Source organism: Pocillopora damicornis, chromosome 1 (assembly GCF_964200805.1).
Source record: "Pocillopora damicornis chromosome 1, jaPocDami1.2, whole genome shotgun sequence".
Classification (NCBI taxonomy): domain Eukaryota; kingdom Metazoa; phylum Cnidaria; class Anthozoa; order Scleractinia; family Pocilloporidae; genus Pocillopora; species Pocillopora damicornis.
In genome coordinates, this window is record NC_142670.1 from 39,553,210 (window position 1) to 39,571,086 (window position 17,877).

General features: G+C 38.3%; 1 protein-coding gene across 1 annotated transcript; it reads right to left on the minus strand.

Annotated features, from left to right (window-relative positions):
- Window positions 1–480: 480 nt before the first annotated feature.
- Window positions 481–13,583, minus strand: LOC113679607 (N-heparan sulfate sulfotransferase 4). The gene is made up of 11 exons (XM_027196574.2): window positions 13,379–13,583; window positions 9,296–10,212; window positions 5,679–5,918; window positions 5,182–5,367; window positions 4,423–4,551; window positions 3,742–3,924; window positions 3,001–3,221; window positions 2,463–2,634; window positions 1,972–2,130; window positions 1,570–1,679; window positions 481–1,390 (listed from the first exon to the last, which is right to left on the minus strand). The coding sequence occupies exons 1-11, from the start codon at window positions 13,500–13,502 to the stop codon at window positions 1,189–1,191; spliced, it is 2,643 nt and encodes an 880-aa protein (XP_027052375.2). The 5' UTR covers window positions 13,503–13,583; the 3' UTR covers window positions 481–1,188.
- Between the last annotated feature and the right edge of the window lie 4,294 nt (window positions 13,584–17,877).

The following is a 17,877-nucleotide window of genomic DNA, read 5'->3' on the forward strand; positions in this document are numbered from 1 at the left end:
GCAATGGCCTACTGCTGCCCCTTTAATACTACGTTCGATCTTGACGCTGACCATGTAAATACTACAGTGCATAATTTTGGTTGTCTGGTAAAGAAAATAATTGCTAAATTTTAGTGTGTAGGCAAGTAGTGTAGTCCGTGCCTGTTTCAGACACCCAGTTTGCGGGGAAAGCGGGACAAGCGATGGAAAGCCGCATGGTGGACTTTACAGAACCATAGTTCTTCCCACACCCACGCCGTTTTTACTCTCGAATCACCGAAACTAAGGCAAACCTGGAGGGCATTAAAACCTTTCCTAATCTTGTAAGCCGCCTTACAAACCAATCAGTTTAAGGCTAGAACTTTTAGCGGCTTGGTCCCCGGGACTTAAAGCTATTTACATTGATTCACTTTTGATTGGTTCCATAGTGTAACTTCCTTTGCTTTGATTGGTTATTATTATTTTGGACAGTCATTCGCAATATCATCACAAGGACACCAGTATCTTGAACACAATATATTTCTTTTCTCAAACGTCTTTCATGTCTTTCATATATGCTGATAAATTCTTTATATAAAATCAATATATTCCTCTTGAATTGTATAAATCTTAAAATAACCGCCAGGCTCTATATATCTTTTAATATATATAATATGTATATAGATTTTCTTTTATTCCAACTTGACAATTTTCGAATGGTCAAAAATAAGTAGCTTGACTGAGTCAAAAATATGCTTAGTTGATTGATTCAGTGACAGTTTGACATTTTAGTATGTAAAAATAGTTTTAGAAAAAGACACCTTTCCTTGAACAGGCCTACTATTTCTTTGACGACCTTAAGATCGGAGGTAAATTTTGTTTCATTATGACAACAGAGACCGACAGGATAAATATAAAAATACTGTTCATAGTCTCGTACGTCGCGTCTGAGTTTAAGCTTGGCTTGATACGCCTGTTTTACAGGTAAAGAAACGCGTGACATAAAAAAATTTTATCTGGTTCAGTAAGTCTTGGAGACGATAAACGTTACGTTACCGATCGCGCACAAAACTATCATTGTTCGTTACAAGCGTGACAAAGAGCAATTCAGGCTCAGAGTGTATAATCTGAATAGCGAGTGCCATTCTCTCGTTAGCTTATAGAATGAATCACACTAACACAGGTAACCCACTATCTCGTAATCTGCTTTTTTTTTCTACAAGGATTTGATTACCCATGAATCCATTTAGGAAGAGGAAACTCAATCTTCTGGTTCATGCGCAGTAGATTCTGGTTATGTCTGGAGTAATACCGCTGCAGGAACTGTTCAGTCTGCTGACTCATATAAACTGGTCTCGTTTCTTTGAAACCCAGGCAATCTGTCACGTTGGCGGAGGATTTGGGACAGTAGAGACCACTCGATTCATCGTACCTGTTCAAGAATATCACCAGGAGAAGTTAAATTCTCTGCAATTTCTAGTCCGAAACTAAATATCAATGAATTGACATTGATCTGCAGCTTCCCTATGAAACTTAATCTCGGGTCGTGCCAAATCTTCTCACAGAGCAATACGTTTCATAAATTATTCCAAGCAACAGAAGCATAATTACCTTAGTATTTGCGAATACTCCTGGCGGGTTTCTACATGAACAGCGTCTTGAAGTGTATTCATGATCGTGAAGGGCTTGGAAACTATATCATCGGCGCTCACTATTGACATCTGCGCGAAATTAAGAATTAAAGTTTTATTGGAAGTTATAATTGATATCATTATATTGATCTATCTTTGTATGGGCTCACTGACATGGTGCGGAGAAACCGCTCAGGAAACCGAGAAAGGCTTTGGCAATTGTGAGGTTCAATATCGAAAGTGGATCTTTCATCCAAATAGGAAAATCCTCCACTTGTCACACAAAAGGTAGAGAAGGGAAAAGAAAACCGCCAACAAACTCGAAGTTCAGCCATATTTTTATTTTGTTAAACTGGTCTACCCTGTACTAAACTGGACCAACCTGTTTGACACTGTAATGTCTCATCCATCGACCAATGTGTTCAGAGTAGTGCCCAGCTTCTAAAATAGCCCGCTGGATCCCCGACAAACGTTCATCTCCCTTGGATTTGACGAGATCATCGAAGCTTGGTAGATTGGATCCTTGAACGTTTTTTAGATGCTACATGCAAACAGAACACATGATCGGTTACAAGTAAAAGTTACCGTTTCCGTCAATTCTAGAATTTGTCACCCGAGCTTTGTATGAAAAGTGAATGTATGGAAAGCATATTTTTAAAATGCGGAATACAAATATTAATTGAAGAAATATAATGGCAGTTTATATTTACGTAATAACGTTTCTTCCATAGTATGAATATAAGATGAAGTAGATTTAGGTCCTTCGCATTAAAAAAAAATGTCGCCTTTGAAATCGATTTAGATTTTCCGAATTACTAAACACAAGGTTTTCATAGCAAGGTTTTAAAAATTTTTCGTACACAGGACAAGCACCTGATAATGGTAGAAAGCTCTCTTCACGGGGTCTTCCAGAATGATAAGTATTTTAGCGGACTTGAGGAGATTGCTGGCACGGTACGGTGTCTTATTGTCGGTGAAATACTCATCACTAACTTCATAGGACATCTGCTCGAATTTCCTCGGTCGTTGGAAACAATTCATGTACCTGAAACAAAATCAGTCAAGGAGGTTTTCAAAAACTAATACACAAAAGCGTCTCGGGAAGAAATAAAGTAAAACAAAAATGTTGTCTTTAAGAATGTTACTCCTGCAAATTTAAGTGTCCTATCTCACTAGAAATTCTCTTGTCGAGCTTGAAGAAAGGAGAGTTAAGCCGAATGAAACAAAATGAACCATAAAAGAAAACCAGGAATGAAGTTAAAAATGAAAGAATTATGGTAAATCAAATCAAAATGAAATGAAATGACGACAAAAACTCACTACCCACCACCCACTACCCTAAAAAAAAAACCAAGAACAGTATGATTTGAATCAAAGACCATTTCAACATTTCGTTTCCAAATCTCCTTACCAGTCTAATCCCCTCATGTAATTATCAGTGTTGAAAAATCTTGTTCCTTTGGTGATATTATTTGTGTTCACAGTGTGCAAGAAGTCTGGGTGAAGTTTGAGAAGTGTCACAAGCACGTCCAGGCCTCCAAACGGAGGCCCAATCACTAGGAACGAGGGGAGCCTGTTGCAAGACTTGTCCTTTGGCCAGATTTGAAGATGGCGGCTGTCGTCACATGGGCTCTGCAGTAACAGATACGTACCAAGTTAATAAAAACTTGTCAACTTTGACTTAAGACTCCTCAACAAAAAGTTGTAGAAGTTGGGTACATTAGCCGTTTAATTCCCAGTGGTCATTGGGTACGCTTTTGTTTACGGTTATCAGGTTGACCGAGAGGTCCTGGTTCGAGACAGCGCCGAATCATTGAGGTGTGTTCTTGGGCAGGATTCTTACCCCGCAGTGGTTCTCTCCGCTCAATAGTGTCAATGGATACCTAAATATTCAAGGAAATTTGACGAATTACTATGGGTGACCTACCTTATTGCAGCTATTCCCTCCCATCAAAAAAGGATTAAAAAAAAAAGAATTGGGAAAGAAAGCTCAACCCCGTTGACAGGAATGTCAGGGGGTGTGAGGATCCCAACCACAGGGATAAGCAAAACTGCCACGTCTCTCCCCTCCCCCCCCCAACCCCCCCGACATTGCAGTGGTTGATCCATCCATCGAACTCCTAAGAAGAATCATCGTCCACCTGCAACTTACCAACCATACTGGACTTTTGTCCTGAGGAAACAACTTGAAATAGATATCGGCGAGTTCAAGCGGCGAAGCGTATTTCAACTCCAAGTTAGTCCAGCGGTAAACAAAGTCCACGAGGCGGCTAATTGTGTACAGAGCTAACTGATCATTACCGTAGTTTGTCATGTGAGTCATCACAATCATAACCTGTTGAGGGAAAACATTCAATTTAGCTAAGAAGATTAAAAATCATTTATACCGAATCGAAAAAAAAAAGCTCTGGTCACAAAAGACCTCTTTACATTAGATTTTTGGGGCATAGAACCTGGTCCATTTAATCAAGTTTTTATTCTAAAATCATGCACAACCAAGGATTTATTCCTCCTTTCAAGTGTCATTGTGCAATTTTTTTTGGCACATCCTTGGTGTATGTAACTTTTGCTCAATAGTCCATTTTACAGTTGTGTGCTTGGTTACCAAGCCTTTGAACAGGAATGAGGCTAAGGGTGACCTTGTTATGATACAAACCTTGCTTCTTTTCAAATGCAACTTACTTCGTTATCATGCTAACTAGATACTGGTCTCTATCACGGCAAGGTCACCTTCAGCCTCACTCCAAATCAAAGGCTTGGCAACTAAGTACACAACTGTAAAATGGCCTGTTGGGCGAAGTACAACAGAATATACACAAATCTAAAAACTTACCGGATTTCTCAGGAGAGTTTCGAACAATTCTCCACCTTCGATACTTCTATCCAATGCTGTCTTTCCTCCTTTGATCTCGTAGAAGAAGTTAGTTGTGGTAAACAGACCACAAGTTTGTCGAGGTAGAACCTTAAAAGCAGGTTAAAAATTGTAAAACCTACAGTTGGAGGCTCGAACTTTTAAATTCAGAGGATAACACCCCTGCGTATTCATAAGAAAGCCACTGAGCTGTACTTTCCTATGATACAGTTTATTACGCTGCACGAGGTGGTTCGAGCCGAATGTTAAGTCAGTGAACAACAGCCTTGTAAGTGACCAATCAGATGAAAGCTATTAAGTATCACCGTACTAGTTCTCAGCTAGTATGTGCACTATGATTGGTCTATTTAGCGGGCCATGCTAAATTATAAGTTTATTCGAATTGAAACCATCCCCTCTAATTGAACCCAGAGATATAATAGATATCTTACAAATCTCGTTTTCTCGGTCCGTAATTTAAGTCACGTAACCATGTTTATCGGTTTTGCGCTTCGGCCACAAACCCGTGCGAAAAAGCTAGCTCCGTAACGAACCTCGACCTCGGTCAGTAAGAAGTATGTACTGACATGTGGTATTGTTAATCGCGTCATGAAAGGTGATTTGAACTGTTAAGTTGGTTGATAAGACCCTTGCGTTTGACAATCCAAATGAAGGCTATTGAGCAGTATTTTACGGAATTTTGTCTTTCTTTATATAACGTATTTTAAAATCCTCTATTACCTTAACGCCTTTGTAAATAAATCCTCTTCTAAACCACGCAGGCTTCAAGTGAGGATATTCTTCAGTTGAGGTGACACGGACGTTTCGAACAGCTGACCAGGCATCATAAAGAGGGTCGTGCACTGGATACACACCGGAGTGGTGTGGGGCAACCATGTACGACAGTTTCATAGGAATACCGAACGACTGCGGAAACAGAACGAATCAATGTAAAAAAATGGCTTATAAAAGGCTTTTCTCCGTCACCGCATCTCAAATGGAAATAAGCCTAGAATTTCAAGTCTACCATTAAACACTTGTGAACGATTGTTAAAAAAATAGAATGAAGCACGAGCCTGTCTTGGCGTTCAGTTTTGAACGACAGCTAGATCATTCCTATCTAATGAGATTGTTTGCGATCTCTATGCGCGATAGTTGAAATAATACTTCGGTCTGTGGACAGATTTACTTCGTTTTAAAGGACTATTGTAACTCTATCATGAATCAAAGTACTGTACCTTGGCAAACTGTTCATTCGCGGTAAGTGACCTGACTATTTCTTTGTAGGTGTGTTTATGGGGCTGCTCATGATCGTACAAATGCCCAAACCAAGTGAACTTATGCGCATGCTCTATCAGAGCTTGGTCCCCCGCATCTTCTTCGTCGTCACCCTGTCTAAAGCCACGCCCAGAGAAACCAAGATTGAATTTGAATCCAGGAATCTTTTGCGCGAGCCTCTCTTGTACTGATATCAATTCCTAGAGAAATAAAACATGCTAGATCATCGTTTCACCCCCTTAGAGTGACTAGCGTCCAACGTCTCCTTACAGTATCAATGGCAAATCGCACAGTTAAGTCATGAGAATAGGGGAACCGATGAATGACCTGATAAGCTTGACCCTACAACCATTTAGAGTGATAAACATCTAATTTCTTCTTACAATGTCACCCCAGAATGAAGGTAACGAGACTAAAGGAAACGATAGCAAACTGAAGAAACCCTTGATTGTTAGACTAATTCTCCATATAAATAACACAGGAAATGTATAGAGAACAGTATGGAGAGTATTAATACTGTTGTTCAGGCGTAGAGCGTTATGATTGTAAGACAAATTCTCCTTTTCAGCACCATGGGAAATGTATATAGAACACTATGGAGAATAATCATACTGATGTTAATTTGTTAAGGAATTGACATTTGGTGAAGTCTGACGAGACTAGCGATTAGGGGGCGTAGTAACATCTCATCTTATTTTCCAATCTTTGTCCACAACCAATCGAAATAATTTATTTATCTATTCACGAGTAACAATCTATTAAACGATGACTAGATCCAGTTGTCAGATAATAAACTAATTTTGGTCGTTTGACCTCCCTAGATGTTGTATCAACCCTTAAACCCCTAAGAGTGACTAGCATCTAATTTTTCTTTAAAATATCACCACTGAATCACACATTAATGTCATGAGAATAAAGGAATTGATCACCAACTAAAGAAACTCTTCATTTAAGACAAATTCTCCTTGTCAACACCTTAGTAATTGTACGAATAACAGTAAGGAGAAGATGAATATTGATGTTAGGGTGTAAAGGGTTAAGGAAACAGCGACTGAGAGAGAGCTGGGCACGACTAATGAAGCCTTACTAAACAAAATGTATAACCGCGGTTTAAAGAGAGGTTACCATACAGATGGCGTTAAACAGCTTTTACAACTAATCCCATTATCTGAAGATTAGAACCTTTTTAGCGACTGTACACATGACATGCACGCAATAATTTGCGCACGTATTTTCTTAGATAATATTAGCCTAAAATGTCTTTCAAGAAAGTATCTATGAGACTTTTCAAAGTAATTCTTATTTTTAGACACAAGGAAAATTTCTAGCAACTGCCTTATCGTGAGTAAAACAAATTTGCCAGCAGAAAAATTCCAGATGCGAGCGGAGGATCAAATGTTCCACACTTTAACGGCACTTCACGCATCACGTGCGCCAAGAGTTTAGTCGGAAAAAGTTTAAATGTCTTCAAAGGTAAATACATCTCAGCTAACATAAAGGTAGAGATTAAGAAATCCCACGGAGAACTTTATCCTTTGAGGTCATAAGAGGATCTTACCTCTCTCTAATGGAATATATTCCCAGAAGAGCTTTTGAACTAAGCTTGGTTTCGTCGAGATCTTACGGGCTCAGAACGTAGCGATGACATGATAGGAAGCGTGGAACTTATTATTAAATGGGAGTTGTGAGAGAAAATGCAACCTGATTTTAATGCAAAAGCTAGAATATGGGTTATAAAGTTTTCGACAACAAGCTCGACCTGGTCCACTCGGCCCCAGATCTCACTTAGGCGCTTTTTCCTCAGGAAAACTTGAATGCGTTTACGTTAGAGGCCACCAAGAGACTAGCATGGCCTAGGGGCCACAGAACATTTTTAAGAGCCCAATTTGAGCTCACTAACTGGGACGAATTCTGTTCAAACAGTATTAAAACCAATGAATTTTTTAAGTGTCGAGGAGAGATCACGGAAAGCGAGAGAATTGAAGCAAGAGTGAGTTTTTTTTAATCTTGGGCGTGGAAAGGTTACTTTCAAAGCAAGACACCGTAACATTACAATTAAGCAGGATTAAAAATAGACACAGCCTCAAGAGAACACCAAACGAAACTAGCGTATTTACAGGTTTAACAATTAAAAGACAATTTCCGAGTTCTTCACTACACCCTCAATTTCAAAGTGAAGCTATGAGCAAAATCTTTTTTTCCGAAATATGTCAAAAATGCATGAAAATGAAGACTTCGTTATCATAATAAGAATTTCGCACCTCATCTCGTGCTTATCGAAACTGGACTTTAAAGCTTGTTAAAAGACACTCCTCTCCGCGAGTTACGTCCGAGGATAATAACAACAAAGTCTAATTTTAGACATGGTGCATATTCTCTGCTCAAACAGTAGTATATAGCCGATATAAAACTGACTTAGTGACGAGAGTAGACAACAATGACTAGACTAGGAAAAGCTTTGTGATATGGGATATGGCCATATTATAAAAGAGTGAAAAAGAAAAAAAGGAAAACATGTAGCAAACAACTTTAATCCAACAAATTGTCACGAAATTTGTGACAGTGAAGGATTCACAACTTTAACATAAAAACATGGACGGGATAAAGATGTAGAAACATGTACTTTATTGGTGTTATAAAATGAATCGAAAGCGTTGCTAGAACTTTTATATTCGCTTTATATGCTTGGACAAAATGTTTGCTCTCGTGCGGACAAAAACCTGCATTGCAATGCGATTTATTCACTAATTATATTACCTAACCGCAACGTCTGAAAACAACAAAATCATAATACGGTAGTTCTTAAAGGTAATACAACTTTACGAAATCTCATTATGATAAAATATGACAGACAAGTAAGCTGTGAAGAAACTTCTAGATTTTCAGACGCATTTGTTTTGCAATTAAAAGTTCCTGTTAAAAAAAGACATTTTCCGCGTTTCTTTTCTCAATCATATTGCTCTTTCGTAACAGTAGAATATAAGAGAGCTTCGAATAAGCATGAGCCATTAGGCTCGGGGGATTGGGTAACCACCCCCTATGTTGCCGACGTAAAATAAATTGTATTGTAAACAATTTGAGTCAGATATAAAATCAGGATGGAAAGCAGACGAAGTAAGTATGAAGGCATGCAAGATTATACGTTCTTTCAGTCAAGAAATTTATGCGAAATTTCAAGCAAACTTTGTGGTTTTAGGAGACACAAAAATTATTGTTGCTTTTAATAACTAAAGATCTAGCATGGTGAATGTACGCGCTAAAGGTGTTGTTAAAAGGAAAATTCCCCAATTATAAAAGTAAAGTTTTACCAAATGAACAAAGATTGTGCAAAAGACAGCACAGAATTAATTCCTACAGAAAAACTTTGATAAAAAAAAATTCTCTGTGAAAATTGAGCATTACCCAACCCTTCCCTAAAACTTTACCACGGCTCCATAGGGTTATCTGTGATGACTTTAATATTACATGAGGCACGCAATGTTCGTACCAAAGTCACGACAGATAGCCGCATGTCACGAAAAGAGACCGCGATGTACATGAATGGATGATTCCAAAAGTAAAAGGGACACACACTTACCAGGACGTCTTCTTTCTTCATTCTTATCCCAGTTTTGGCGATGAAAATATCATCTATGTCAATTTGAAGATATCTTTCTGCTGAAAACACTGTCGGTCTAACGGGAGATAAGTATTCTAAACTGTCCATATATAACAAAGTGTGAAGGAAAAACGGAAACCCTCCACCGAAGAATACCTTTTTCACACCGTCCTTTTGACCATCGTCCAACAGTACTGTTGCTTGTTCAATTTCAGCAACTTCTAGGTCTCGCTTCCGCCGATTTTTACGATTAACAACATACTCCACTGTTTCATAGGGAAATTTTTCTGGGTTATAACGAATTAAACACCATCTTGTGCCTTGTCCCTTCTGAACATACGGCATAGTAACCGAGCCGCCTCTACGTGTCGTTCTTAAAAGTTTCGAGTTTCCATTAAGTTCAACGTCGATCTTTTGTCGTTCTTTTTGAGGTTTGATAATTTCAATGCCAAATTCTTGTATAGATCCTACGTGATTCGAGATAAAAAATAAAATTCCCGTCGCAAACTTCTTGCAGTATAATTTCACAACTTGTTGAACGTTGGGTTTGAGTTGTAAATATGCCTTGATGTCAACAAAAATAACCAACGAATATCGCCCGATTGTTGTACCCATTTTAAGATCTTCTTTTAAATTTAAAAATGGTCTGTCGTCTACTTCGCTGACGACGTAAGGGGCCCGAAGACCGTCTAAAAATCTTGTGACAAAGTGAGAGAGTTTCGATCGTTCCTTAGTCAAAGATTTATGAACTACTAATATTTTCCTCTGTACTTGGAAAGTCTTGTTACCAAACTGTGTCGACGGAAGCATAACATCTTCCAAAAGTATTTCCTTGTTTCCATAAGGAGACGTCGATTTCCGGCCAACTTCGGTTAACTCTGTCGCAATGACGTCGTCTGTGGACAAAAAAAGCTAACCTTTCAGCTTCGAGGAATGACTGACATAAAATTTCTCCTTAAAGTATCACTGCTAAATCGAACATTAAAGTGATGAGAATTTAAAAAATGATCTTGAACTAAAGAACCTCTTGATCGACAAACAAATTCTCCTTGTCAGTACCACAGGAAATGTATGAAAAACAGAATGGAGAATACTTATACAGATGCTGGTGTGTACAGGGAAGAGAAATAAATCAAATGTTTGTAAGGACCTCAGAATTAGAAAAAAATTAGAATAAAACCTCAGTTAGTTCTAAATTTACGGGTAAATCCCTCATCTACTGAGTTTCAAAAAATTTGTTTGCGAGTAGGGCTGTGTACCTACTAACGTCACAAAGTAAAAAGTGCAGCATATGTTTAGCTTCGAAACTCGAGAAAACCCGCTGTTTTTGATGCTCAGAAAAAAAATCTACCAAACTCCAGGACATAATTTTGATTGCTGAGCAAATATTGCCAACATCGATCCAGTTATCTAATAAATCTAACGGGGAATTTGATTTATCTATCTGAAATACCACCTACGACGAAGCTTTTGAACTATCGAGCTTATCTGTTCACAGAGCGGAAAAGTCAAACAAAAACAACAACCTTCGTGTTTTTTTCACTATATTCGGAACATTCCTGATTGTAGTCGGGTGTGCATTTCTTTCCGATTAAATTAGCTGACAAATTCACCTTTCTGTAGGAAAAAAAAAACGTCAAGCTATGTTTTCAGCTCACTATGTGCGTATTCAACGTTTCTGCGTATGGAGAGGGGGTTCGCTTGCTGTATTTTTCCTTTTTTTTAAAGACCGAGAAATACAAGTCGTACAACATCTTGCCACTGTCATTGTATTTTCACTTTCACGATGAAATGCTAATTGGTTTTCTCGACTACACCCAAGTTTAATCAGTAGAAGAGTTTTGCTTTGCAAAAATATCTCATCGTTGATATATCGAGAATTTTTAATACTCGATTGTATTTTGAAAAGCGCAAGGCATAGCCGCTTCATCACATCCGGAACACAATTTCCCTGAATAAAAAAGTAGGAATTGACAACACTGCTACATTTGAAAGCACTTTACAGTAACTATTTTCGAGAATGGAGAAGATGAAAATGCCTGTAATTCAACTAGATTGCAATCAAAAAAAAAGGAACAAAACATCTGACAAGCACAAAAATCGATCTATTAATGAGTTCCTGTGGTTATCAAGTTTGACAAATTGATCGCAGAGAGGTTTGTCAGATATATCGCTCGTTTACAATAGGGTATTGAAATTGAAAATTACTCTGTCGCTTAAAACAATCTCCACAAAAACGCGATCTCTGTGTCGAGCAATTATTGTCTTAAAGCAAATCAGAATTGCGAAAGTCGCGCTGCCTCGTGGAACATTTTCAAGAAGAGGTTTTAAAATTGCGAGACGGTGCGGCAACGTGACGCGACTTATGTAAACAACACCTTGTGAGTTTAGATAAGAAAACAATTCCAGAAACTTAAGGAGTTTTAGCTTAATTGAATGGCCTTCTACTTTACAACTTACGGTACACAGTTTACTTTTCGCTAAGAAAACGTTAAAATCGCGATATGTGACAAAGTTTTCCCGGTTTCATCCGATTGTGAAACCCAAGCGCAAAATGTTTTGAATCTTTCGCTCTACAAAATGACAGATGTTTTTCTTTTGAAAACCAAAACATCTCTAATATATGCAGTATGTTGGAGGGCTCAAAGGTGGTTTCCTTTCCTTCCCGATATCGTTTTTCATTTACAGATCCATTTGCCACAATTCGCTTCTTCTGTGACTTTTTTCTCTTTTCAAAAAAAAAAAACGGACAAACATCTACCGAAAACAAAGAAAGGAATTCAAAATCGCTAGCGATAAAATATTTTATTTTTTCCGATTTAGAAGTGGCACAGTTCGCGATCATTGCTCAAAACATACCTGAAAACAGAGCCAGTCTCAACTAAAACTCACATCTTTTCAGAAGAAAAAAAGAGTCAACTCTTGAATAAACAAAACCCTCAAAAAGCAAAATAAATGTAATTTACATTCGTGCTCTAACATTTCAGAAGTGCCGACAATATCTCTACCGTGCGTAATTTAGAAAACATCTGAGTGGATCGCAAATTGATTAAAAATACTTTAAAATTACTAGCCCACATTTATAAACTTATTGACCCCCAAGAAGGACCGTATCTTTGCCTTAAGAAAACAAATCTTACAGCTTAATAAATCTTTTTAACTTTGATGCATTAAGGCAAATGGTTCAGTCTTTTAAGTTAGTTTAAAAAGCCGAGTTAAGATTTTGTGCAAATAATATTATGACTGCAATTCCACAAAACTGAAATCCTATTGTCAACATATGGGTTAAAAACAGAATGGCACCGACAAACCGCGACCATTTCTGTTCCGTTTAAGCATAACCGGTAGCACAGACTAGCAGGAAAGGAAGAATTCGGAAGTATCTTTTCGATAAATCCCCTCTGCGGAACTCGTTTTAAATCTTGAACAATGTCTACCGATGCAAACTAAAGAGGAACTGAATAAACCAAAGATTGTAAATCTCATCTTATTAGCCCAGTGTCATGAAATTAAGCCACTAAATAGCAAGTCTTTTAACCTTACAATCGTTCACAAAGGCCAAACAGGCACGTGCAAACAATTGTGCGACGAAGTTCTACGTGCCAAACTGAACATCTCTCTCTCATTAATCTTATGTGAGTAATACTTTATTGAACATGGCGTAGACTTCGGTCTATACTGCAAGAATAGCAAAATATACCTTAACACGACCACAAAAATGCCTGATTAGACCAACAGCAGTTTTCTTCTTGAAAATATGCCTTATTTTACGAACGGAATACAGCTCAAAATACACCATTTCACAAAGGATTCGAACATGTTTTTCAAAGTAGATTTCCTAGTCCTCAGCTCAGTAGTTCTTATACAAACTACTTCTTTCGCAAGGAGATGAATAAACAACAATATTTCAAGAGTTCATTGTTTGTATAAAAGCTCTTCTTCTACGCTTAGGCGAACATTCACTCGCTGCATGCCTGCAGAGTCCCTAACGCGACCACTACGGCGACTCCGCAAACAGCTTTTACGCTGAAGTTATCACACACGACAACTCCTTCAACATACCTGCAACCTCGTGGTCATTGTACAATAGGAGAGCGATGAAAAACACCAACCAAGCGGCGGGAATTACAGCCAAACACACTTTCTGAGAGATGCGCAATCTCTTTGCTCGTATAATACATCGCATCGCTGATCGCTCATCGGACAGCAACAAACACCGTGCAGCCTTCAAAATCCTCGCGGAGATTTCCAACAGCGTAGATTCAAATCTTTCATTGATACATTCACGAGTAAGGAGCACAAAATATCCTTACAATAGCATCGTGATCATCTCGAAAGCAATGGAAAATCCAACAGAGTTATTCCTGCGATCTTTCAATAAACATATGTTTTAACTGTGACCGACAATCTGCAACGAATGCTCCGTAGCTTAGAGTTTCACATATCAGTGCAATCGAACTCGCGTAATGCTGAATGAATGCGTTATGTCAAAACAACGCTATTGTACTCAACCGCCGTACCAGTGGCTCGCTTCAACAGAAGGGAAAAGTTAATGGCTAAGCGATATTAATCTGGTAATTTAATTACGTGACAGCTTTGTGGCAAGTGGTGTTAATTATGTAAAATGAACACCCAGTTTGATTTTGACATTTTAACCACGAGCGAACAAATAAGTCACAAAACAATATGCGCCTTTATAGCCGAAGGAAATTCGCGCTCTCTCGACGCAAGCTCGTGACAAAATGTAATAGGTAAAAAGATAAAATTCCACTGCATTACTACAACAATCAAACTGTACAGTCATACTATATACGACAATAATAGTAATCCAAAAAATGTAAACCTTCGCTTCTAGTTTCTTCCAGTTTCTTCCAGTTTTCAAGAGAAGTATCTTTTGTAGCCTGGTGAACTTAAATCTTAGCCTAAAAATAAATTACCAAGGCCCATCGCCTGTTATTTTTCTTTGGGATTTTTCTTTCTAATAGCCATTAATCCATTCATGGTTTACCTTTTATTATGTTTTCAATTAGGAATTCGAACGAAAACAATATTGGTATTTATTCGATGCTTTCTATTACTTAGTATTATGCCTTTTCCATAATTAACCAGCCTTGTGTTTCGGTATTTTTTAGATGTAAGCACGAATGTGGCCGATAAACATCAAATCCCTCGAGGCTTTTAGAAATCTATCCTTACGTTCCTGTTGAAATATGGCGCAGTGTTTGTGCAACACGATTCTTTCATTTGTTTTGGTTTGACGAAAATAAAGTGATACCTGAAGCACTGACCGTGTCATCTTATTACGTTTATGTCTTAAGTGTCTGGAATGGCTTGCATCGTTTAAATCCTACTTCTAGTTGGCTTGAAAAATTCGTTTCCCGAAAAAGAGCCAACAGTGTACTCGCTAATTGACTACTTAACCAATTAATCTTTCTCAAGACAATATTCTTTCCGAATCCAATTAGAATTATCTGCCTCTTCCGCTCTATCTACGAAGGGCTTACAAAAGGGTAGTAGTTTTTTTCTTTCTCGAGGGTAAGTTCTTTGAATTTGCAGACGGGATCAAACAGAGTATCGCGTCCAGTAAATCCGTTGATTGATTAAAAAGACGAGGATCCCTACGAACTTTTGACGCCACAATAACCTCTGTTTCCCTAGTACGGCTCCAATGTGTCTAACCGCAAACAATTACAAGAAATTTGATTAAGTAAAACAAAACAGTCTTATCTCGCGTTCAATGACAAAAACTTACTTGTTCTTAGAAACTTTAGAGTGCAGCGAACCACGCTGCATAGAGAATAGAACAACAAAGCGAGGCGAAAAGTAGGAGAGCGAAAAAAAACTCTTTCCCCCAAAACATTACCTCTCTTTGTGTCTTATTCAACACTTTTATGGTGTAAATTTCAGCCGTAGTCAACGCCTTTTGTTTGATCTTGTCACGCAACGTCATGCAACGAGCGCAATATAGAATATAATCTATATTTCTGTAATGTAGATTGGGAAACCAACCTTTTTGTTTCTCACGATATACAAAAGCTGCTTTGCTGTGTTCTTATGCAGCGGAGCAGAAACGGGGAAGGGAGGTGAATGAAGGCCTTGCGCCAGTTCCCTTCCCACCCCTTTTAAACGAAAGTTTCTGAAAGCCCAGTACTCGCTCAAAAGTTTAACTACAAATGATCGCAATCGTAGCAAAAAATTAGGCTTGTCGAATTTATTGTTGTACATTATCTTTTTATATCGAGGGTTGAAAAGGGGGTCCTGTCCCTATTTCAGGCACCTGCATGCACGAATTAAATTATGCAGATAGCTGGAAGTTGAAAGAACGTTTCCTTCTGTAATGAATTTAAAAAATGATAAAAAAAAATTATGAATAATAAAAAGGAAGTCGTGTAAGAAAAGAGAACACGCGGAAGAAAAAAAAGAACACGTGGAAGAATGAAGAAAACACGCAGTAGAATAAAGAAAACGCGGAAGAGGAGAAGAAGCCGCAGAAGGAAATGAAGATCAAGAAAAAAACTTCGATATCCCATGCAGGTCACCGCACTCGTGAATATACTCTACCACCCCTGTAATCATATTGAAAAGAAAAGTCATTAAAAGATATCCTTATCAAAGATTAACTTTGAAGGCAGAGGATTCAACATCTCTTGCGAATGGCAAGGAGTCGCGCCCGCGCAGGCCCGTCAAAAGTTTTTTTAACAGAAAACAGGACTCACGGATGTTAAAAGAAGTCGCGGATGGAAAGAAAAATTTGCGGAAGTAAAAGTTGTAGAAGAAAATAAAAGGCGCGGAAGTCAATGCCCCTTTAGGCCACCTATAACAAGAGAGTGAAACTATGACCTAAATTATCAGAGAAGACTACGCCATCTCTGTCATTTCTGTCACGTGCCTCTATCCACGCTAAGTAGCCTCGCGGCCCTCGCCTTCATCGGCAAAGATCGATTTTGCACAGCGAATGGGTCTTATTGGAAACAGGTCACATGCTCTCCTTCGCGGTCGTTTGTTGGGATATTACACAAGGGACCCGTCATTAATTATCTTTCGCCGGAGGGTCTACGGAGGGGGAAAGGAGGGGAGGTCGGATGATTTGATTGTGTCAAGATAAAACCTATTGATACCCTCATAAGGTTCTTTAATATTCCAATGATCCCTCCAGGAGCCCATTACCCGGAGCCTCCATACCAATTGTACCCTTGAGTCAACCCTGTCCCGTATCTTTTTGTTTTTAGAACTGTAATACGTAAGGGGGGTTCTTAAATTTCCCGCGAAAACACGCTGACGTTCGCATAACACCCTAAAAAAAATGGTAAATTTTCCGCGCTTTTCGCCATTATTGAAATACGTCACCTTTATGTGACGTAAACAACAGAGGCTTGAGCTCTCTTGTGATTGCCTATTATGTAAAGACCCGCGAAAAACCCCGTGGGAGGTGCTCAGGGACAGGGTTGACTCAGAGGGTAAATATGGAAGATGGAAGTTCCGGATAATGGGCTCCTGTCCCCCTCACTAGCAATTTATTTTTAGTCAATCTTCTATTGTCTCTTTAGATTTCGTCAAAATATAAAGATACAATTCTGATTCAAAATATAAATATTCAATCGCTCTGATGAAGGGCTAACGCTCGAAACGTCAGCTTTTTTACACTTTACGGTGACCAATTTACGTTTTCAACTCAGTTGTTAACACTAAATTACCAGTTGTATATAGTGTTATTAATTCTTAAATGGTTTGTGTAGATACATTTTAATTCTTATTGGTTAGTATGAAAAGTAATAATTTTTATTTAAATTGTTATAAGCACTGTATTTCTTTTGTTTGAATTATTTGCTTTGGGACGCCCACTCGATTAGTTCCTAGAGCTATTTGGGTGTCACAAACTCCACACAGTTAACATAGTATTTAAATATTCTTTTCTTCCTGTTCATCTTCATTTCTTAGATATCCTTGATAATAATGAATTGTAAATTATTTTGGTTTCTTTTTCCGTTTTCTTATTGTACTTTATTCTTTATATTGATGTTTAAATAAAATTGAATTGAATTGAGTCTCTCTATTCTCTGTTGGCGACAACTGTTCCCCACTCCATCCCCGCTGAAAACCATGTGATCCACCAAAATACTCCAAAAACTCCCTCCCCCTGCCCACAAAAACAGGCAAAAAAAAAAGGAAAGGATTGGTGCCGATGGCATGCGGCGCCTGGATTGTCACGCAACCAAAACCTGTTAGTCGCCGCGAAAGGGGAGAAAATGTACTAAAAATTTGAAACATCCATTCAAATAACTGCGAATTGTGCCCCTAAAAAACTTTTTCATATGACATGTGCAGAACTCAAGCCCGTTGCTTGGGCTCTGACACCCGTCAATTGGTGACTGAGGCTCAAAGAATTCTTTGTTCGCCACGCACTTGTCATAAAACCGTCGATGTTAATCTATGTTTTAATTTTTTATGTCCATCTTAAGGGTCATGTTTCCTTATCGTTAGAAATAGCCCGGGGTCGTTTTGAGGGAAAAACAACATAAGCTCCTTTCAAAACAAAGCGTTTCTTTCAGCAAAATATTTTG